We start from the raw sequence: 24046 nt of genomic DNA on the forward strand, positions 1-24046 counted from the left end.
ATGCAAAAGCCCCCGGAGAAGACGGAATAGAGAACGAGGCGTGGAAATTTATGTCAGTAGAAATAGGAGAAGAATTTTGGAAACTTATCAACAAAATATGGAAAGGAGGAGGACTACCAAGAGATTGGAACAGAGGAGTAATTAGCCCAATTTACAAAAGAGGAGAGAAGAACGAGATAAAGAATTACAGAGGAATAACATTATTGGACTCGGCGTACAAAATATATGCAAGCATACTAAATGAAAGGTTAGAAAAAGAAACAGCAGATAAATTGAGAGAAACGCAGTTCGGATTCAGGAAGGGAAGAGGAACTATGGACGCAGTCTTCACGATAAACTACATCGTGAACAGAGAATTGTGCAAGAAAGGAGGAAAAATATTCGCATTTTTTGCGGATATGAAAGCAGCTTTCGATAAGGTGAATAGAAAGCAGCTGATAGAGTCGATGGAGAGGATGAATATAGAGACAAATCTGAGACGGAGGATCACGGAAATATATAAAGAGACAAGAAATGTGATAAAAATAGGAGAAGAGAAATCTCAAGAGTTTTGGACAGGTGGAGGACTCAGGCAAGGTTGCCCATTAAGCCCAGCACTATTCAACATATATATAAAAGATCTGGAAGAAGAGATGGAAAAAGGACAGGCCGGAGGAATAGTAGTTGGCAAAGAAAAATTCTGGACGATAACATACGCAGATGACATCGTTTTGTTGGCAGAGAGAGAAGCGGATCTGAAAGAGATGATGGAGAGGTTCAGGAGATACCTAGAGAAAAAAGAATTGAGCCTTAGTCCGGATAAATCAAAAGTGATGGTATTCGAAAGTGGAAGAGGAAGAAAAAAGAGAAGAGAATGGAAATGGAGAGAGGAAAATGTGGAAGAGGTCAAAGAGATAAGATACCTAGGATATATGCTACAGAAAAACGGAGGTGCGGAGAAACATATAAGAGAGAGACTGAGAAGAGCAACAATAGCGATGAAGAGGACTTGGAGCATAGAGGAGAGAATATTCAAAGAAGACCATAGAAGAAGAATGAAAATGTTTGAAGCACTTGTTGGAAGCGTAGCGTTATATGGAGCGGAAGTTTGGGGCTGGAAAAACGAAAAAACGTTAGACGGAGTAAAGAGGAAGTACGCGAAATGGATTCTAAACTTGGACAGAGGAACACCGAATTACATATTATTGGAGGAGACAAAGATGGAAGAGATTAGAATACAGGCGATCAAAAGAGCACTAAAATACGAGGAAAAGGCGAGAAAATCAAAGAAGAAAATAATAAAAGAATGCATAAAAGATTTAGAAAAGTGGCGACCAGGTGCAGAAGAAGGAAGATGGGAAAGAAAGAGAAGAGAGGTGTTGGAGGAGGCAGGAGTAAACAAGGAACAGCTTAGAAAGGAAAGAGAAGCAGGAAACGAGGAGATGGCAGAGAACATCTTGAAGGAACTAAAAATTAAAGAGAGCAGAGAGAGACAACAGAAGATAAACAAATCCAAGTACAACACCAACTACAAGATGATTGCACAGGAAAAGAAACCAAAATACTTGGAGGGGAGGATGAAGAAAAAGGACAGATGCTTGATAGCCAGATACAGATGCGGGAATGAAACGAAAGGGAGTCAGTATTGGAGAGAAGAGGAGGAAAGGAGATGCAGAGTATGCAAGAAAGCAGAAGAAAGTTTGTACCATATAATGAAAGATTGCGAAGCAACAAGAAGCGAAATGTCGATAGAAGAACTCACTGGAGAAGAAGGAAAGGGCCTACAAGTAATGAAAAAGATAGAAGAGCTGAGGAAGGAGATAAACAGGAAGGAGAAGAAAGAAGCAGAAGAGAATAAGAAGGAAGAAGTTCAAACAAACCAAAGATCTAATTGTAACGCTAATGTTAATGTTAATGTTGAGGGTGATATTGATTTGTTAGCTGTTGATGATGTTAACTGTAATTTTAAACTATTGAATTTTAAACTATTGAATTCTAAACTTTGAAGTTTAAGTTGAATTTGTAATGTAATATAAACAAAAGTGTATGTAACCGGAAGCCATCCTAAGCCGCAAGGCAAACGGATTAAGAACAATAAATAATAATAATAAATGATAATGATTGACATTAAACATTACATATTTGAATCACACTATTAATCAAATTACAGATCAATAAAACTGAACAAAGAAGACTCAGTTAAATTTGCGTCATTAACAACCGACATGGATGAAGATGATTTTCGGACAATTGGATTCTGGATGTACGTCGAACAAGAAATAATTTTTTAAAGAAAGGAGAGAATTTAATATGGTTATAAATGTTGCAACGACAGAAGAAGTAATGCAAGCACAAGGAATTGAAAGAATAGAATTTATTGAATACTGCTGAAAGGAATTCTATATGTAGAATACACACAGCTTAAAGGAGTTCTATATGTACTGTAACGACATCGCTCCGCGCACGGACGGTGATCGGACGGAAACGACGTCGCGAAGGGTCGCCGAAGGAATTAGATTCGTTTTCTAGTTGGTACAACGATAGGTGTTTATTTAATAGACATTAACGCGTAAAAACAGAGCAAGTGACAATTGTACGACGTGAGCGTAATGAAGTTATACAGAGAGCAAAAGAAATGGAATACTAATGCGTGGCGAGAAAATATAATCTACGTTAATCTAAGCGCGCAGACGGACAGACGTAACAATGTGTTTTTGCGGACGTAAAAACGGATCGGATATTTACAATCTATCTACAGCGTGCCCGCGTCGCGAGACGCGTTTTGCGAAACGACGTCGAACTCGTTTCTTGGAATTCCGACGTCACGGCTCTCCGAGACGGCGACCTTGTTGCGGCCGTGAAATTGTTTCATGGCGCGGTGCGTAGTGCGGTACAGCGGAGACGCAGCGCGTACATGGATCCGTGTATGTCAATGTTCGACTGCGCGCGGCCCGTCGCGAGAAAGTTAATATCGCTGGTGTAATCGCTGGGTGGCACTACCTCACGCCAAGTGCGTTTGGTGGAGGCACGGAGCACCGTACCCCCTTACGTGTAGTAGCACCGGACTCGGGTTGCGGTAGGGAACGCCCTGCGTCAAGTGGCTTGACGGGGCCCAAGCTGTCTTGAGATCGCTGCGGCGTATGAGGATGGCGGTTCGGATCAGTGGCGAAAAAGATCGAGAGTCAAGTGTTTTGACTGAGACTGAGGCGCTCGATCTCGTTCTCGACCTGGGAATCTTTTCGGCACGCCGATCAAAAGCGGACAACGTATCTGGTATCTTTGGAGGGCAAATACAAAATACAAGAATATTTGAAGGAGTACGTAGAACGAGTAGAAGAACATTGAAATTTGCAAGTTTGTAAAATAAAGTGTGACAATGGAAGAGAATGCGTGAATAAAGATGTTTTATTATGGTATAAAAGAAAAGGAATTGTATTGGATACAATACCCAGGGGCGAATTAACAAATTTTCCGCTCCTAGGCTGTTTATACACTGCCCCCCCCCCTTCCACATTAAATAGATTATCCATCGATTATGCACATCAATGTAACATGCAGATTTGATACAGATTCACAAATTTATTTTATCTTTGAGTTTTTCTTGCGGCGCGATCCTCACTATCTCTTCTTAGAAAACTTCAATTTTTTTTTAGTTTGCAGTTTTTGTACAGTATAAGGTCTAAAATGTGATATATATGTAAAATTTTTTTTAAAAAATATTTTACTTTAATATACACATGCTTACAAATTTATACAATACATTTTCGGATCTAAAGATTTTATTTAACAATTTTTTTTTTTTAATAAACAACTTTCATCGCTCATTTTGTGCCGGTGTGAAGTTAGCATTCCATGTTTAAAAAATAAATATTTTAATCAGAGTTCCATTTGCGCCCATAATACTTCTACAGTTCCTGGTAGATTGAAACAATAGTACTGTCAATTTGAATAAAAAAATTTAATTTTAAAAATATGGGGTGCCAGCTTCCCGTAGAACCCCAAGTTACGAAAGAAATAAATAAAATTACAAAACTTAAGAACTATCGCAGAACTATCGAAAAATATCAAAGAGCCGTCCAGAACTCGCAATGAAAAGATACTTTACTCTTGTAATTTAAACCAACGTTTAGGTTTAAAAATTGTTTATAAAGAAATAGCCGATATAACTCTTTTTGAAATTGTCAAAAGTATGCGACAACTACCGAGAACCGCTATCAAATCTATCGGAACTGTCAGCACTATGTTCTATGAACTTCTATGATGGATGGGTTGCCAGCGGTCAGATTAAAAATGTGTTTTAAAATATTAGATATGCAAAACTATTTTTAAAATTTATCAGAAACTATAGAACTTTTCAAGAACTGTAATATTTTGTGATTTTATTAATTTTTTTCGTAACTTGGGGTGTCAGCGGTCAGTTAAAAAATGTTTAAAAATACTAAATATGCAGAATTATTTTAAAAATTTATTAAGAGCTATAGAACTCTTTGAGAACTATAAGATTTTGTGATTTTATTTATTTTTTTTTGTAACTTGGGGTGCTACGAAAAGTTGGCACCCCATATTTTTAAAAAAGAATTTTTTTGTTCAAATTGACAGAATTATTATTTTAATCTATCAGGAAATGTAGAGCTATTGTGGGTGCAAATAAAACTCTGATTAAAATATTTATTTTTTAAAGATGAGATGCCAACTTCACACCGGCTCATTTGGTCGCATCCTAAAATTTGTTGTCCTAGGCCCGGGCCTAGGTAGGGAATGTGGCTCCGACTATACCATACATAATTCAGCAGAACGGTAAAGCAAAAAGGTTGAACAGAACCTTATTGAATAAAATTAGAGTACTCTTGTTTGATTTAGGATTTAATAAGGATATGTGTGGTTATATTGTTCTGTTTATATAATAAATATAATATTGTTTTGTTTATATACAGGGTGTTTAAAAAATACCTAGCACTAAATACGTTACGAGATTTCTTACATAAAAATAAATAATAAAATTTTCAAAAGAAAAATCGAGATATCAATAGTTTTTGAATGGTGAGCTGTTAAATTTGACCAATTACGGAGCGTAACCATCCGGCGCTCAGATACGTCGCACTCGGACTGTCTTATGATTTTCATGTCTTAACTTTTATGTATTAACTAAACAAATAAAAAAATAATGATATTCAAACATTTTGTTAAGTTATTACTTATAATTTAAGAAATAATAAGTCGAGTCTGCTTTATGTCTTTAAACATTTGTTTATTGGCTATTTTTAGGAATAGTTTTTGTCATAGGCGACGTTGATAAAGCTAACAAATTGAAAGGATTTCCAGTTTTTTGGATAGAAAAAACGTACTGCTGCAGTCCATGGAATTCGAAGGTCACGGGCGCGTTTGTTTGAGTGCGACGTGCCTGAGCGCCGGATGGTTACGCTCCTTAATTGATAAACAAGCTCATCATTGGTTCAACAGCTCACCATGCAAAAACTATTGATGTTAAAACTAATGATATTACACAAATAAGAAAAATTAAATTTATTTATTAGATTGAAATAAGGATGAGGAAAATAAACATGAAGGTTGTGTGAGAAGATGCAAATAATGAAAACAAAAAAAAATTGATCTTTAGTCAATAGAAAAAGACAAAAAGGAAATTTAAATAATAACCAAGAAGAAAATCATGAAGACTTACAAAGGGAAAAAACGTGTAAAAAATCCAAAACACAGAGGAAGTGTCCGTTTTCAAGAATAGGTAATGTTTACTTATAAAGAAGCAACAACAGGATATGATAAATGAAAATGGTAAGAGGCTATAAATGAAAAAAAGAAATTACTAGATGGAAATAATACATGAGAAGAAGTAGAATTGAAGAATGAATAATATAAAGCAGAGAACGAGTTATTTTTGGAGGTTTTTCGAATTACAATTCATCTTAATCTTAACAACCAAGATATAGCGGAACGTTTTGAATGTACTTGTCTTTTAGCTGCATTAATTTACATTTTTAATGTCGAATTACTATACTTAAATATAAATTTCTATAACTATGCTGATTTTGCTCGTTATATAAAAATCAGCATAGTTTTATTCGTCGATGAAATGCGAGAACAGTCTGAATCTATGGTCCACTGTGAGGCAACGTCTCGATGTTCCGAGCCTCTTTATTAAAATGTAATAATTTAAATAAATAATAATTGTTCAAATAACTAATACTAATTTAACTGAATAAAAATAATGTAGATGAATAAAATGATTCCAAAATGTAAAAATTTTTAACATGTCCTCAATAATTTAAACAGACGAATACATTAATAATTTAAAAACTTACAAATAGTATAGCGCATGTATAAAGTACTGTGCTCGGTTGTGTATCTGTTTCGTGCGGAGCTAACTACAAGACTGAGTATGAAGATAGTCAAGTTATGCGCTCATGTAGAAATTTATATTCAATTATAGTTAGAGCTGTGCACCAATGTTATAAGTATCGGCGGCGGGCGCCGGTAATTTTTGTCACGGCGGCGCGGCGGCGGCGTCAATCGGCATGTATTTTGTATATATATATATATATATATATATATATATATATATATATATATATATATATATATATATACATTTATATATATATACTTTATATAAATATATAAATATAAATATATATATATATATTTATTTATTTATTTATGTACAGGGTGTCCGGAAAATCGCCCGAAATATTTTGGGACGTGATTCGGGTCTTCAAACGAAGAAAAAAGAGCTATATAAACATAGGTCCGGAAACCCAGGTAGCAAAAGGAGAACGTACAACTTGTATGTGAATAATGTTTGACAATTCTTCACGCATAGTAAATTAAATAAAGAAGCTACCTGTTTCTTCGCTACATTATTGTTCTACAAAATTATCTCAATTCTTGCACGATGAGTTGATCAATAATTTTCTGCCAAAAGCATTCTACATGTATCCTACTGTGTATAACTTTTCGAAGTTTCTATGTTCTTACTTCAGTTTGAAATATACTAATCCAATAGTGTGTGTATATTATTCGTAACATTTGGAGAGCATACTAAAAATTGGCTACAACTTAACTAATATAAAGTAACAGTATCGAAATGATGTAGCACTGTCATAGTGACTACTTGTTGATGGCATCTACCTGATTACAGTAGGATTATATTTAATTTCATGCATACGTGTTTTACGGAAATATAAGATTTCATTATAATATCATGCTACTGTTGTAGTTCAACGGTGAAACATTTTAATTACTATATTACTGATGGAATATATCCAATTATTATAGATCTATGCGCATTTATACGTAATGTATGTTCATCTCTAGCATATAGAGAGTTTAATCATATTATCATGCTACCGTTGTTGACTGATGAGGCGTCATTTTGTCCAATATATATTTTATATAGAATATATATTATGTATCATCATTCTTTGTTTTCATATTTCTTTGTTTTTATCTGTGTGAGCGAAAAGAAAGCTAGGTTTCAGTACCTCCCCAGTATCATCGAAGAAAGCATCGCAGAGGTTATGACAGATTTTATTAAATTAAAAAATTATAGAACAATGAGTAGCGCCGATAAATTTCCGAAACGAAGCCGGAAAAGTTTTGACAAATTGTCAGACAAGCAGAAACGACTTCGCCAGCAAGCTCATTATAATTCGATAATTAGAGCTGTCGAATGTGTAGCTACATCTTCAAATAGAACAATCGAAGATGATAAATGTAGTACTGCAACATCAAGCAGTGTAAATATTGAAAGTGCAAGTGACAATAGTTTTCAAGATGAAGCAGGTATTGCTACCTAGAGATAAGTTTATGTTAAAAAAATTACTATGTACGGCAGTAGCCACAGACCATGAAGCCGCGGACCAAAAATTTGTACTATCAATTTTTATAAAACAAGGGGTAAGAGCCAAACGCAAGTTATTGATGCAAAATAATCTGACATCATATATTTAAAAATTAATTTAATTTAAATTTCGGTCTACATGAGACCATCTTCAGTAAATGTAAAATACACATCCACCGAGGCCACGCTGGTAAATAAATATATATATTGTGTACATAGTTTCGTAACTTTTTCAAATGAGACAAAGACGGTGTAATGATTTGCGCAATTTAAATATAAAACTTTTCAAGTCTAATAAATTACAAAATGTTAACAATCATCGTTTATACATACGTCAATAATAAAAACAAATTATATGGCAATACAATTATTCTTCAACATTATCGAAAAAGAATTGAATTGTAATTATTGTCGCTACATTGAAAAAATGACATCAGTTTAAAAAATTGTTTAAAAAATTATAATTAACATTATATTTAAATATACATACTGAAATCTTTAATTGAGTATATTCCTCGTTGGATATGTATTTTACATTTACTGAAAATGGTCTCATGTATAGACCGAAACATCTAAATTAAACTAAGTCAGATTATATTATTTTGTTGCACTAATAATTTGCGTTTGGCTCTTAGCCCTTGTTTTACATAAATTGATTTTAATTCTCATGAGCCTATATTGTTCAATCTAATTTTTACTAAGTTTCACGTGTGAAAAACAATAAAAACTTTTATAATTTCTTCGTGGTCCGTGGCTACTGCCGTACATAATAATTTTTAATATAAAATTTTCTCCGTTTACTGATACTGGTATCGATCGATGTTTCTTTTGATCCAACAGATGATGATGATATTTTCTACAGTAGTGATACTTTGGATAGCAATTTGGATGAATATGAAGACAATAGTGATGACAAGCAATATAGCAATGACGACAATTTTAAAAGTGGTAACAATTCTACAGATGCGTACCCGAATACTGACTTTATTACGAACTTTACTAACGTGTGCGTTGAAACTAATATGACTCACGTTCAGATAAATAGAATATTATCTGTTCTTAGACAACATGAGTGTTTCCAGCAAATACCAAAAGATGCTCGATGTTTATTAAAGACTCCTAGAAAATGTGAAAATATAAAAGTTATTGAGCCTGGCCGATATCTTCATATCGGTATTGAAACAAATATTATAACAAAATTAAAAAATATTGATACAGAAATACCTCATGTATTACTTGTAGATTTTTCTACTGATGGCGCTAACATTTATAACAATGTTCAATGTGATGTATGGCCGATTCAATTTCGAATTATAAATATATCTGATAAACGCCCGATGATAGCAGGTCTTTATCAAGGAACAAAACAGCCTGCTAATTTCAAAGATTTTTTTGCTGCATTTAAAAACGAAATTATTAAATTAATAAATACAGGCTTCATGTATAATGGAAAAAATATTAAATTACAAATCAACGCATTTATCGCTGACACTCCAGCAAAACATCATTGCCTCAATATTAAGGGTCATGGTGGCTACTACAGTTGCCCTAAATGTAAAATTCCTGGGGAACGTCATAAAAACGACCGGACCCACATTTATATAGGAATAGGCTACGCTCCCAGAACCGACGAAGAATTCATTACTTTTCAAATTAATGATTCTCATATTCAGAATAATGACGATCGGCATCATAATGGCATTTCGGCATTTCACGATTTACCAATGGGATTAGTAAGTCAAGTCCCCATCGACTACATGCATTTAGTGTGCCTTGGCGTTGTTAAAAAAATTTTAGTGGCTGCATGGATTGATGGAAAATTTAAACCAAGAGCACTGAATATGGAAACACAAAGACATATTTCCGAGCGTTTACTAACAATAGCTGCATATAGTTGTCCAAAAGAGTTCGCACGTCTTCCGAGAAGTTTACATGATTGTCATCGATTCAAGGCTACTGAATTTCGGCAGTTCGTTTTGTATACTTCAATCCCAGTATTCTTAGATTTATTCGGAAAAGACAACAGAATATTATATTTTTTAAAACTACACTGCGCTATTCGCCTCTTAATTAAGCCAAAACTGAACGACGTTGAGATTAACAAAGCACAAAAATTGTTAGAATCGTTCGTTTCCGACAGCGTAAATATATACGGAAGAAATTTTTTGTCATATAACATTCATTGTTTAATTCATCTCACAGAAGATGTTCGAAAATTTGGATCTTTAGATCATTTTTCTTGTTTTCCTTTTGAAAACAACATGGCATTTTTTCGCAAGATAATAAGAAGTCGCACGAAGAAACTGGAGCAAATTTATAAACGTTACGAAGAAAAAAAAATTACCAATAAGATCTTTCATGTTCAATTAAACTCAAGCAAAATAATTACTGCTTATCTTGCAAAAAAGATTTCCGAAAACAATTGTCGACCTGTTGTAATAGAAAATAATTTATTACTCCAATTTAATTAAATAAGAATTAACAATTTTACTTACAGTTTAGATGATAAGAATAACTGTTGTATATTACACGATGGCAGAATTATTATCATTGTCAATATTTTAAAATACAGCGATAGCACCTATCGTCTTGTTGGGAAAATGTTTTATAAAGTGGAGAATCTTTATGAAATTGATCAAGATTTCAATTCAACACACGTTGATATTTATAAATGTAGCGAACTACGACAAATATATTTTGATATTTTACCGTGCGATATTAAATGTAAAGCGTATAAAATGCCTTATTGGAAAAATTGTGAAAGATATTACGAAAATGATATTTCTGTTATTGCAGCGATATATAATGCTGAATGGTTGCATTAAATAATATTTAATAAAGTATGTACGCATATGTTTACGAATAATATATATTCATTCAAAATTACTCAACTCTATTATTTGAAAACGTGAATGACACTTTACTATTACAAGTATTGCGCGGGTACACGCGTCTGCTAGTGTTTTAATTACTCAATTTACTTTAACATTCCTCTAAATATTTCTTGAAGAACAAATTATCTATATATATATATATATATATATATATATATATATAGATAGATAGATAGATAGATAGATAGATAGATAGATAGATAGATAGATAGATAGATAGATATAGATAATTTGTTCTATATGGTTTTATTTTGTTATTGTCTTTTTGTCAAATATGTACATATGTATATGCATAATATTTTTCATATTTATTTTTTATTATTTTGTTATTATGTTACTTCTTTGAGATATTGTTATATTGAATATTGATTGAGCTGCATTGCAGAGTTGTGATTACGCAGTGATGCCATTTTGAGCTCAAAGCACTATCACGCACACAAGCGAGAACTGCTACATCATATGTTCGTGCGCACTCCGAGTGTACATCATTCGCTTCGAGCGCACACGACTATCACGTGACCCCATTTATGGCGCCTAAGACCATGGTTTTTGCGCCTCGAAAATTCGAAAGGTGTTGCGATTCAAAGCGTGTGACTTCTTGTTGAGAAAGATAGCTAGTGTCCGGAATCAGCAGAATACTTCCAAATCATCATCTCAAGTTTTCACTCTTGACATTGGAAATTGTTTGAAACGAGGAGACAACAGGATTAACGGGTACGGTATGTAGTCGTTGTTGGGTGAATGATCTTTTGCAACGTAGTACTCACTCAGAGACGAGAGCCTCAAAGATCAAGCATACATAAGTATGTAGACACATAATTCAATATTGTTCAAGGTATCAAGATTAACTTTGCAAACAAGTGTATATACTTTCATATGTAGAACCTAACCTAACCTAACTATACAGAAAGTATACATGTATTTTTTATCACAAAAAATTAATAAAAATGCATCCATTACTGTTTATTAAAATAAGCTTATATCCTTACGCTTAACAAAAATTAGTTTTCAAAAAATATTACTTTTATTATTAAACGTTTTAACGTATTTGATATATTAAAATATATTATTTAATTCATCCCCACATAGGTAACAAAGTCTTATCCCATGGATCCTCCAAGTCCTCAAACCATACTAAAAAAAACTCCGGTTGCCAAGGATTTTATGGCAAGGCTAGAGTCTGATGAAAATCGGGAACTACAAGACATCTCTAATTTTACTCGAAACTTCAGAAACAATAATAATGAAGAGATCCTTAGTCCAAAAAGAAAAAAATATAAAATGCAAGGTATTAGTATACGATTAATATTTCCTTATGAAAAAATACACTCAATCATACGTTGACGGTCCGAAATAACTACCTAATTGAATGTAAACCTTCATGAAACACCCAAATTTTAGTGTTTATTCGATTTGTATTTTCTCGTAAGAGTTATTGATCTCTGAATTTTCTTGTGTTAATACTACAGCATTAAATTCATAGAAAATCTTTCCCAGATTGCTATGTCATATTCTAAAATTTTATAATCCTAATTAATATAATAAAATAATCTCTAATTCCTTTTGTAATTCTGTAGCTCGAGTTTAAGTGCACAAGCAGATATAATTTTCCAGAGATATTATACTATTATAAAAAACGTTATCTAAATTTTAGAAAGCAAGAAATAAAAAATTTGTATGGAATACACATTAAAAAGACTGTAATCCCATTTTACATAGTTGCTCTTCACATTTTTCATTCGTAACTGTCTTCTAAGAAAGAATTTTCACCAATTTAATAAATTTTATTTCTATCAAATAATGATATTTAATTTATTTATATTTATAAAATAAAATTTCATAATAAATATATACGCATTTTACATGCAAAACATAAAAATCACTTTACGTCAAATATTAATGTTATTTTTCACAAGTTTTTTTTTATCAGTTATATTTGTTCGAAGCACCATTAACATTGAATTTATTAGTTGAATAAAATCTTCAAAATTCAATTAATGTGTTTACAATTTCTTTACACGAAGGAATAAGAATATGATTGACAAACTTAAGTTTCCAAATTGTTCATAATAATAATTATATATATTTAAAGTTATAGTTTTTGTACTTTAAAAAATTACATATTAACATTTTATGTAAAAAGTTTAAATAAATCTACAGGTATTATTTCTTTTAAAATATATTTTTGATAATTTTCAGCAACAAGTTCCCCCAAAAATTATGAAAATGTCTTAAACAAGGATTCAGAAATCGAGGAAGAAGAAAATGTTAATATACCAATATCAACTTTAAAATCAATATTATTTGAAATAAAGTAAATATTATTTATTTATTTAAATATGAAACTTTAAAAGTACCTTAATGTTCGATTGTTAACTTATTCATAGCTAATATTTTAATTAGCAAATATATGTGTGTACGTGTATATTTACATGTATGTATATGTATGTGGATAAAACCTTTCTAAATTTTTCTAGAGAGTTAAAAAAGGGACAGGAAAAAATATTAGAAGTTATAAATCAATTTGGAAATGCAAAAAGTACTAGCACAGCTGTCATAAAAGAAGTTCAAAAATTGAATCTTCCTCTGCAAACAGTTGAACAATTTCATAGCCTTATAAATGATGAGAAAGCATTGACTATTTTGGTAAGTTAAAATAAAATAACTTCATACCAAGTGTGTGTACACACACATTTATATTATAATCATTCTTTAGTGTACTTGTATATAAAACTCGGAAACTAAAGTAGGTCTTAAACCTTTTCTCAGGAAAAATATTTTGTTCTCCTCGGAGGGTTCAACATATCAAATGCCTTGGATGGTTTTTTAAAAGCAAGCGTGACAGACAAATTAATAAAGTCATCTTTCACGTGGAAAGAGGGAGATAAAAAAATTCGATTCCGGGAAACAGCTTTGAGTCTAAAATATTATGGTAATTATGAAAATTATTTCAATTATCTTGGATTGACTTGACTCTTTGATTTAAAAGTTAATCTAATGTTATCACTTGCCGAGCACTAGATAGTAACATACCCGGGTCGCAATATGTACGTTCATTTAAATTGAAAAAAGATTATTTTTTAAATGAAAGAATATATCTATGTACTACAATAAATACATTATCTCTTCAAAAAAATAAGTAATTAATAATTATTCAAATTGTCTATTTTGTTCTGCTTGTATTAAAGTCAGTTTTCCGCAAGGCAACTAGCCATAATTTGTATCCTTTGGCAGATACAAATGCACATGTGATTTGTTTGAGTCGTATTACAACAAACTTTTTTACACTTATTTTGCAAGCAACAAATTCAAAACTCGGATATTTTGTGAGCAACAAATTAGCAACAAATTCTTACATTATTATTATGTGTAATTTTATTTTTATATGTATATTGTTATGCTACCTTAATCTTCCTTTAGCGTAATATCAATTTAAAAAAAAAAAAAACAGTAACAAATTTTTTTACAACAAATGAGGAACAAATAAAAATATTAGTTTGAATCGGTTCTGCTCTTCTTAATCTTTACGACAGTGATAGTGATGAGGAGTAGTTTCTCCATTTTTTGAGCAGACCTACTACTATGAACTTCTCTCAATGTTTGACAGAAGCAAAAGGTTTTGTGGTAGAATTAAAAAGTGGAACAGAAAGGTCAGTTTGAAAATTTGGAGACGTCATTGTTCTGAATGGTCACTGTCTTAAAGTCTTGCTGTATGTTCATTAACGTGATGATGCAAACAAGTTGAACTAATACGAGTAGACTAGTTCACTCTCTGTGCTTCTGTGCAGTCGAAAATTTAATTATTATTTTGCTGTTGATGATATTTACTCTTTATTTCTAAGCTTAGTTCTAAATTTATTTTATACATATTTTTATTGTAGGTGCTCTCCGGAAAATTGAAAATTTCAAAAATATTTCAGTTAAAGACTACGAATTAGAGATGTCAAAGATTATAAAAAATGCACAGCAGCGACATTATATGTCTGAGCACAGAAAGGAGCACGGAAATGTCAATGCTTTGGAGAAGTCACGCGCTGAAAATCTGCTTGCTGCTAAGTATGCGGCGGCTAGCATGACCTGATTACACGTAAATCATATAATATAATTTTTTGTAATAAAACAATATATATTATCTTATATAATAAAACATTAATACATAGTTACTTGATTTCATTATTTTAACATATTCCAAAAATTTTTTAACTATTGATACTATAGCAAATTAAGGATCAATCAAGCTAAAGATCTATGACATTTATTTTAACTTTTCGTAGACAATTTCCGTTGAAAATATAATTAAAAGTGTACATAAATAACATACAGTTTAATTACCTATTCATTTTATTTTTTCCGAGAGACTGCTTTTGCATTTTAAATAATTTTTTTTACAAATAAGTGATTATTTAGGTCATTATCAAATTATCAATATTATATACAATTTATATAATTTAATGAATATAAATTAATAATATCTAAATATAAAATTTTACGGAAATTTATAGAGGACTGTTAATATAGTATATAGTGCATAGACAGACAGAAATGTGAGGTACATTCAAAGAATTGTAGTGCAATATAAGCGGGCATAAAATACAAATTACTTTCAATCTACAGTAGTGCGATAGAAGCGGGCATAAAATACAGATTACTTTCGATCTACTGTAGTGTGATAGAAGTGGAACTAAAATATTAATTACTTATGATCTACTGTAGGTTAAAGGAAGCATAGATAAAATACTAGCTACTTTTGATCTACTGTAAAGCGATAGAAGCGGGAGCGAAAAGTACAAATGATTTTGAACTACTGTAGCGTAGTATATGCTGTCACAAAATGTGCGTTATGCTCAATTTACTATGAGGCAAAACAATTAAGAAAATGTGTTCGGATACAATTTAGATATTGTATGAGCTAACAGGCTTCCTCATCAAGAATAACATTTACCCTTCCAGTGTTGATTACGACTTGCTAGCATTGAGGAACGTAGGGAGAGCGGTTGTAACTGCATTATAGTTTGTGGAATTTAGAATGCTACAATCGATCTACCGTGCTACCTGGGAAATAAGTCGTTTTCGAGTTATAGCCACACAAATTAAATTTAAACAATATTTACTTAATTAAAGAGTACCAGTATTTATTTTAAAAGTTGGAACTCTTAATTGAAACAATTTGTATTAATTTAAAATAAATGTTTTAATAAGACAAAATAATTTTCTTAAAACAGAAAAAGAACACTTTATATTCTAAAAAATATATATTTATTTTTAAAAATATTGATACTTATTTCAATAATTCTAGATGTTAATCAAAAAATTTTCTTTAATACAAGTAAACTATTGTATTAATAACAAAACGTCTTTTTGAAATAAATAACATTTTTTTATTAATAAATAAATATATTTGTTTGCTTCAATAAATATATTATCAATGTTGAAAACTGTTTAATCAATACAAAAACATAATTCTTTTCTTTTAGATTATATTTTTTTAATTAATGAGTAATATTCTTTGTGTTTTAATATTCGTACTATTGTGTAATGGGGTGATTTAACGAACCTAGGAGAGAAGCACCAACTAATCACGTTACTATTAGGGTATACATTATTTCGACCAATCACAGAATTATTTGATTGATCAGTGTTATTCATACTGCAATGGTCACCTGATCAGTCGGCAACTCTCTTCTAGACTTGCTAAATTACTCAATTCTAATAATACGAATATCTAAGCATAAAAAATTTTTTTAAGTTCTCAAGATGATATTCTTATCAAAATAATGAATTTACCTTGTATATAAAATAAAGAAAACATTTGAGTCATATAAAACATTTTATTATAGTGCATACTTTGTTACTAATAAAACATTTTATTATAATGCATATATTGTTACTAATAAGTAACAGAAAGTATCGCAATTGTGAACATACAATACTAAAAAAATAATATTAGTAGAAAAAGAGGAAAAAGTACGTTATAACGAATCTAAAAGCTTTATACTTATATATCAAAACTTTTAACATATAATAGTTATAAAAAAGAAGGAATATAATATTTATTATTTGACATAATGTGAGCATTGTAAACTTTGTAATCTACAAGATTATTTATTTTGAGCAATAAATCCCCATTCGTTATATGCTCCATAGTTCTTTTTCATTATATGCTCCATAGTTCTCGCAATAACACAAATTGATGTACTTATTAAATAAGAAAAATACATTTTTACATTTATTAATTATAATGTACTTAATTTTCCCAAAAACTAGAGACGCATATGTTTTTATATTTATAAAATTATTGATTTCATAACGAGTTCCATATAATCTCGCCCATAGAACACAATAGTAATCGTCAACATGTCCTGGTAATAGAAATTTAAAATTATTATAATCATTTACAAAATTTAATTTTGAAATAGAAGATCTATGGGAAAGACGTATTGGGAACTTTTTGTTACAAATAATGTTAATTAAAAATAATGGGAACACATAGACAATTTAAATCGGAAAAACGCTTGACATCGGAATTTTTCACAAGACAAAATGTAACGTAATTTTAATTAACACTAACGAATTCTGTGCTTTAAAAAGTAAAAGAAACATTTTTTTTACTTTCTTCGAGTAGAGCAAAAACAGATCTTTTCATAATGCCCTTCTTTATAAAAATATCAAATGTATTTCTTAAGTAATGGAAAATTATAGGTTTCATATAATAACTTTAAGAATCAAACATTTTATTTTATTAAAAAATATATAATAAATGTTACATTGTTACATACAAAATAATGTTGAAAACCAAAGACATTAATGGATATATTTTACAACATTTTTATTTATTTATGTAAATATTTTTTTAGTTAGTTTTTTCTCTAGTTTTTTATCTACATAACTATTTCAATGAAATCATAAGATTTTTTTGTTTAATTCATTAAACAAAAAGGTTTTATAATTTCATTGAAAATGTGTCCATTAACATCTATCGTTTTCCGTATAATTTTGTATGTAATAATCTAATATTTATTATATACTTTTTAATAAACTGCATATTACAAACTTGGTAAAACATGACAAACGATATTAACAATTAAACAACTTACTTTCAAAATTTTTAATTTGATTTGAGATTTTCTAGCTTTAAATCTTTTAATATTTTTTGAGTCTCTTCATCAGCCATGTTACAGAACCTATTTAAGGTACTTGAGCCAAATAAGGCCCAATACTAAATAAAGCCCACTTTTAAATTTACCATTTAAAAACCCGCTTTATGTTTGAAATATATGCTTAAAAGATATGTCATAGGAAGTAGATAAAGACTGAATAGGAAATTAATACCGCTGACAACACGTTTATTCAGTGCAACGAAAGTTTGTAACAAAGTGGGTAAATCAGTCGTTTTTATAAAAATGTGTTGTAATTTTAATAAGTATACATTATTTTATGGTTAAATTAATACCGCTGACAACACGTTTATTCAGTGCAACGAAAGTTTGTAACAGAGTGGGTAAATCAGTCGTTTTTATTAAAATGTGTTGTAATTTTAATAAGTATACATTATTTTATGGTTTATGGCAACATATTATAATATTATTCAACTTTCTAACTATAGGAAGAAACAAATATGTATATCAATTTTCTGGAATAAATATATTTTTTTATAAATAATGTATTAAGAAATAAGGCTTTCTTGTACATTAATTGTTATAGCTATTGTCATTTGTTTATTATGTATGTAGCTTGCAACAGAGAATAACGATTTTCAATGATATTAACTTTCCATAAGCTAAAATTGCACTAGAATAGCCAGAATTTTTTATTGTTAAAATATTAATTACAGACAAAATTAAAAATAATTGTGATGTTTTACTAGTATAATAGATCTTAAAGGATTTTGTATTTATGATTGTATTAATAATCATTTTAACAGTTGAGTTGTGTTACGAACGTTTGCGTTACGCAGAGTTAAGTATTGAAGTAAAGTTCTTCAATGGTTTAGTTCAAACTTGATAATATTGTGTATTTTAGTACATAAAACATAAATATGAATATAAAATCGTTGCTCTTAAGCAAGTAAAAAATTATAAAGCGTTAAAGATTGACACTTGTGAGGTTAGGAAATCACACCAATGGCATAAAAGAACATGCAAACGTGTATGTTTGCATTTGTTTTTTGTATACCTACATCCTTTTTTAAATAAAAGAAAGTCTTAACAACAGCTTTTTTACAGACTTTCAAAATCTGTGAAAAATAGAAATTTCGAAATATTCCCGGACTAGTTACGAATTACCCCGGGCTTGGGACTATTCTTAATTATTGGCATTGGTCGACATTTTTATATGTACTTTAAAGCAAGTACATTTGCATGTTCTATCTATACCGGCATTGTGAAGGGGAAGGTTCAACCTTTCAAACCGGCTCTCTCTTTTTTTTTTTTTTTTTTTTTTTTTTTTTTAATATAGGACTCAGGAGAGTTACAAAAGAAAAAAAAGGTCTAACGGTTTGTCCCGGTCCCCCCTATAATAAAGACGCATTAGGATTTAATGTAGCTCGAATCGTAAATGTATAACTTCAATATAATTACAGCAAAATAACAAGTCTAAATTGCAGGAAATTGGACTCCAAACGATGAAGTAGTACTCGCACGCGGCCGTGGTACCACACGATATACAGAACACAGGATAACAGTAACGGACACGAAACGCTTGTCGCGCGTGATAGCGACCTCCGTGAAGTTGGCACCCGACTTTTACGAAATCGAATTTCAAAGTGTGTTTCTTGTAAGATTTTGTCTGTAGATGATTGTAGTGAATATTATTTTGTTTGTAGTTAAAAATAAATGCGTATCTTTCTCTGTTAAAGAGATTGCGATCTTAGAGAAGGAAGCTTTTACGTGTCCGTTTATTTACTCAATTATTTATGTATTTAATTTATCTATGTATTTTTATGATCCGACTTTTTAGTATTTTTTAAATAATTATGTATTAATTTATTTACTCAATTCTTTTTGACAAACTCTATCAACGGACACATTTCTTCACGGCGGAATCACGTACTTATGTTTATATTCTCCACGACTTATACTTATTGTTTTAAGTTGCTTGTCTATATTCTGTTAAATCAATGTATCTCCGACCTGCTTATGTACGCTTAACGACTAGTCGAGTCGATTTGAAACATCTTGTACTGACTGCGGCCTTCCCTAATTCCGTTCGATAACTACTATTGTCAAATGCCTTATCCATGGCTTCGCGAGTCGTCGTCGATTTTTAATGGTAAGTCACTCAAATCTACAACTCTTTAAAGTTACTTAAAGTTTATTACATAATATCAATTGTAGGGTGATCAAACTTTCCCCATAACACGTTAAAATAATTTTCACTTCGGAATCGGCAAACCGGCAGTGACAATCACATGGAATCGGCGATGACTCAAGCACTGATTAGTTAAGAGGATAAGATTGTTTACGAATTTCTGATTTATGTATTCAAAATTTTTTGCTGATGATGCCAAAGAGAGTTGAAACGTTCAAAGATTAATGTTGTTAAGTACTACAGTTAATACTGCCCTTCCATAATACTAGTTGTAGTTTCCCGCGCGGAGAAATCCCCCTTTTGTGTTAAGTTCGCGTCTAGTGACTCGGGCACTTCTCGTTCGGCTCGGTCCGTTCTCTCTCGTGCAACCTCGGATGCTCGCGATGCAGACCCAGAAGCACTCCATGTCCCGCGAGCGAGTAGGTCGGTGCGTTCGTTGTAACTGTACGATTTTTGTCACCGAGATCAATAAATCTTTTAATCGAGAGAACACCAGCTTCTCGACCACGTTATTAACCACGAAGCAATCCTCCCGTGAACCCAACGTGGCAGAGCACGCGCATGGCGTGCCCGAATCATTAACAATCTTGGTCCTTCGAGCCGGATTCTTCAATCCGCGATCTCAGTGTGACGGTCAACGACGATAGCCAGGTTCAGTGCAACGAGGCGTGAACAGCGGCCATTTTACGACGATCGCAGGCCTGACTACGCGGGCACATTGCGTCATCAAGAATCATCGTCTAAATGAGCGGGTGATCGGCAGCCATTAAACACGAGGATCGTAGCCCGACCACGCGGGCACATTACATCTTCGGGGCGCGTCACCTGAGGCAACGGGCGTGCAGCAGTGATTGTTCCAAGGAACGCGTCCGACCACGGACACGTGGCTCGTGACATAAGCGAGCGCTCGACATATTCGAACGACGCCTCACCAAGGAGGCGCACTGCGGCGACGATCAGCGAGCGCACGGACATAGGTCGACACGGCGCCTCGCCTAGGAGGCGCACCGCAGCGACGAGCAAGTCCGGTAAGCAGGCCGCGGCCACCCGCCGAAGCGGCGCAACGAGCATTCAGGAGACGCAAGACGAGCGGCTTCGACAGCCAGACATCGAGCCGCCACTTCTGGCCATCGCCTCACCTAGGAGGCGCATCGCAGCGACAACGCAGGACGAGCGGCTTCGACAGCCAGACATCGAGCCGCCACTTCTGGCCATCGCCTCACCTAGGAGGCGCATCGCAGCGACGACGCAGGACGAGCGGCTTCGACAGCCAGACATCGAGCCGCCACTTCTGGCCATCGCCTCACCTAGGAGGCGCATCGCAGCGACGACGCAGGACGAGCGGCTTCGACAGCCAGACATCGAGCCGCCATTTCTAGACATCACCTCGCCAAGGAGACCTCTTCCCCCCCCTCCCCGGCGCCAACGACTAGCATTACGATTCGGTCGCGCGCGCGCGCGCAAAGCGAGGTAAGCTTTCAGTGGCAGCCAATCAGCTTTCGCGAATTGAAAATTTCTGTTCTCTTTCAATATGACCGAAGATAATGCTCTTGCGCTACTCAAAAGGCAACGCGCCACCATCGTCGTGTACGAGAATCAAGACGTACGTGGACGGGGTACGCACGGTCAATCCTTTGCAGCTCGCTCAGATCGAGGAGCGTAAAATCAAGCTAGATAAATATTGGGCGGATTATGACGGTATACAAACTCAATTAGAAGCCTTAGATGACGCCGAGGCGCCCGACCGAGCCACGTTCGAAGATACCTTTTATAGTTTGGCGGCCAAAATGCGGGAGCTATTAACGCCTGTTACGTTCCCCGCGGTAAGTGTCGGTTCGGCGCTGAGTGTCGGTTCCTCGACATCCATCGCTCGCGAGTCGTCGCGTCCCTTAGCTCACGTGCGCTTACCAAAGCTCAATCTCCCTTCGTTTTCGGGCAAATACGACGAGTGGTTCCCGTTCCGCGACACGTTCGTTTCCGTTATACATTCAAACACTGAATTAAGTAACATTCAGAGGCTACAATATCTACGAGCCTCGCTCACCGGCGATGCGGGCAAGGTCGTCGATTCATTAGAGATGTCCGATGTAAACTATGAGGTCGCGTGGACGCTACTGAAGGAGCGGTACGACAATAAACGCGTTATAGTACAAAGCCATATTAAGGCTCTCATTGAACTGCCATCAATGGCAAAGGAGAATCACGTCGAACTGCGAAAAATTGCGGATGGCGCAGCACGACACCTCCACGCCCTTTAGGCGCTTGAACGTCCCACGGACAAGTGGGACGATTTATTGATATACGTTTTATCTTCGAAATTGGATACCGTGACGCTGCGCGAATGGCAATCGTCGTTAGCCGGCAACGAACTACCAACGCAGAAACAATTCTTTGATTTCATAACGCGCCAATGCCAGATGCTCGAAGCTACGGGCAAGTCGAGCGCCGCGGCCGCGAAAACGTCCAGCGCGCGTCTACAATCTGGTGTTAAAAAACAGTCGTGTGCTACCACCATAAAGAAAAAATGCCATTTTTGTCAAGGAGAGCATTCGATCTATTATTGCAGGGATTTCTTAGCTCTTGCTACAAAAAAAAGAATATCGGAAATTCGCGATAGAAAATTGTGCCCAAATTGTTTGCGCTCGAGTTCCCACGCGTCGAGTGAGTGCACTTCCGGAGGCTGCAGAATTTGCCAAGCTAAGCACAATACGTTGCTGCACGTAAGCAACGCTTCCCCGGGATCGTCCGGACGCAACGCGGGAGATAATGAAACGCCGAAATCGGCGAACTTAACAGTCGCGCAGCTAACCACCGCGTCGAGCGTACTTAGAAGCGGTCAATCCTTACTGTCCACGGCAGTAGTATATGTTTACGACAGCCAAGGCTCTCTTAGTCAGGCCGAGCATTATTAGATTCCGGGTCGCAAGCCAATTTAATCTCCGAAAAATACTTAACAAGCCTCGGTTTAACCTCACATCCATTAAACGTATCACTTTCGGGCGTAAACGGAACCGCGTCGACAACAGCGCAGGTAGTCGAAGTAAAGTTGCAATCACGCCTAACCTCGTACAACGCTAGCATAGAATGTGTTGTCGCGGATCGCGTCACCGATCCGCTTCCTGCCTCCCCCCTTAAGCAAAACGCGATCGACGTCCCTCGTAATATAAAACTAGCTGATCCTCGATTTTATGCATCAACAGACATAGATATTCTGATCGGGGTGGATATATTTTGGGAACTACTGTGCGTCGGTCAGATTAAAATTCCAGACAAGCGACTAACGTTGCAAAAGACGCAGTTAGGATGGGTAATAGGCGGTCCATTCAGCAATTCATTAGCCAGCGCGTCAAAAGTAAATTCATTTCACACCTCAATTACTAACGTTGAGCTGCACGCGCAATTAGGCCGACTCTGGCAAATTGATGACAGGTCCGATTCTCCCGACAATTACACTTTGGAAGAGAGATATTGTGAGCGTCACTTCTTAAACAACGTAACCCAAACGCCACAAGACAGGTACGTTGTGAAGCTTCTTGTCAAGGAACAAATAATCTTCAGGCTTGGAGATTCTCGCAGCATTGCCTTCAAACGTTTAATGGGAATCGAAAGACGTTTCAAACGTAATCCAGACTTAAAGGCTCAGTATTCACAATTCATGCGCGAGTATTTGTCACTAGCTCATATGCGGCGCGTTGACCCACAGCACATCGAGACACCAGTCTCGTTCTATTTACCGCACCACTGCGTGCACAAGATTTCAGGCGAATCCTCTAAATTACGCGTTGTATTCGACGCGTCTTGCAAAGGGAGCTCTAACGTGTCCTTAAACGACGCGCTTATGATAGGACCGGTAGTCCAACAGGACTTAATGTCGATATTGCTTCGGTTTCGAACTTTCCGGTACGCTATTACAGCCAATATAATAAAAATGTACAGACAAATCTTGATTGACCCCTCGCAAACTAGCTTACAGCGTATATTGTGGCGGGAAGACCCCGACGATGAGGTCGGC

At 34.1% G+C, this 24046-nt stretch overlaps 2 protein-coding genes across 14 annotated transcripts in view; one reads left to right on the forward strand and one right to left on the reverse strand.

Annotated features, from left to right (window-relative positions):
* LOC105203707 (ATP-binding cassette sub-family G member 1) overlaps nt 1-24046 on the reverse strand; it is a 69058-nt gene that overhangs the window by 13742 nt on the left and 31270 nt on the right. Inside the window, exon 1 of one of the 12 annotated variants that reach the window (XM_039446921.1) lies at nt 6297-6437. The exons of the other annotated variants lie outside the window; for them this stretch is intronic. The gene's annotated coding sequence lies outside the window, so the exon portion shown is untranslated. Of the gene's footprint in view, nt 1-6296; nt 6438-24046 lie in introns of those variants that run through there. 12 annotated transcript variants of the gene reach the window in all.
* On the forward strand, nt 11041-14887 carry LOC113004075. Of its 2 annotated transcripts, none has more exons than XM_039446959.1 (6): nt 11041-11442; nt 11818-12016; nt 12928-13042; nt 13206-13374; nt 13498-13660; nt 14610-14887. In XM_039446959.1, the coding sequence occupies exons 2-6, from the start codon at nt 11836-11838 to the stop codon at nt 14807-14809; spliced, it is 828 nt and encodes a 275-aa protein (XP_039302893.1). In that variant the 5' UTR covers nt 11041-11442; nt 11818-11835; the 3' UTR covers nt 14810-14887. The 2 variants fall into 2 exon arrangements, with proteins under 2 accessions (XP_039302893.1, XP_039302892.1); XM_039446958.1 differs by having other exon boundaries at nt 11045-11447.

The sequence above is a fragment of the Solenopsis invicta genome, chromosome 3 (assembly GCF_016802725.1).
Source record: "Solenopsis invicta isolate M01_SB chromosome 3, UNIL_Sinv_3.0, whole genome shotgun sequence".
Classification (NCBI taxonomy): Eukaryota; Metazoa; Arthropoda; class Insecta; order Hymenoptera; family Formicidae; genus Solenopsis; species Solenopsis invicta.

Excerpts from the sequence above, each read along its gene's own strand:
- LOC113004075 (XM_039446959.1), top strand. The coding sequence starts at position 11,836 with ATGGATCCTCCAAGTCCTCAAACCATACTAAAAAAAACTCCGGTTGCC. Across the intron at positions 12,017-12,927 it reads AAAAAAATATAAAATGCAAG|CAACAAGTTCCCCCAAAAAT; the intron begins GTATTAGTATAC and ends GATAATTTTCAG. Across the intron at positions 13,375-13,497 it reads AGAAAGCATTGACTATTTTG|GAAAAATATTTTGTTCTCCT; the intron begins GTAAGTTAAAAT and ends ACCTTTTCTCAG.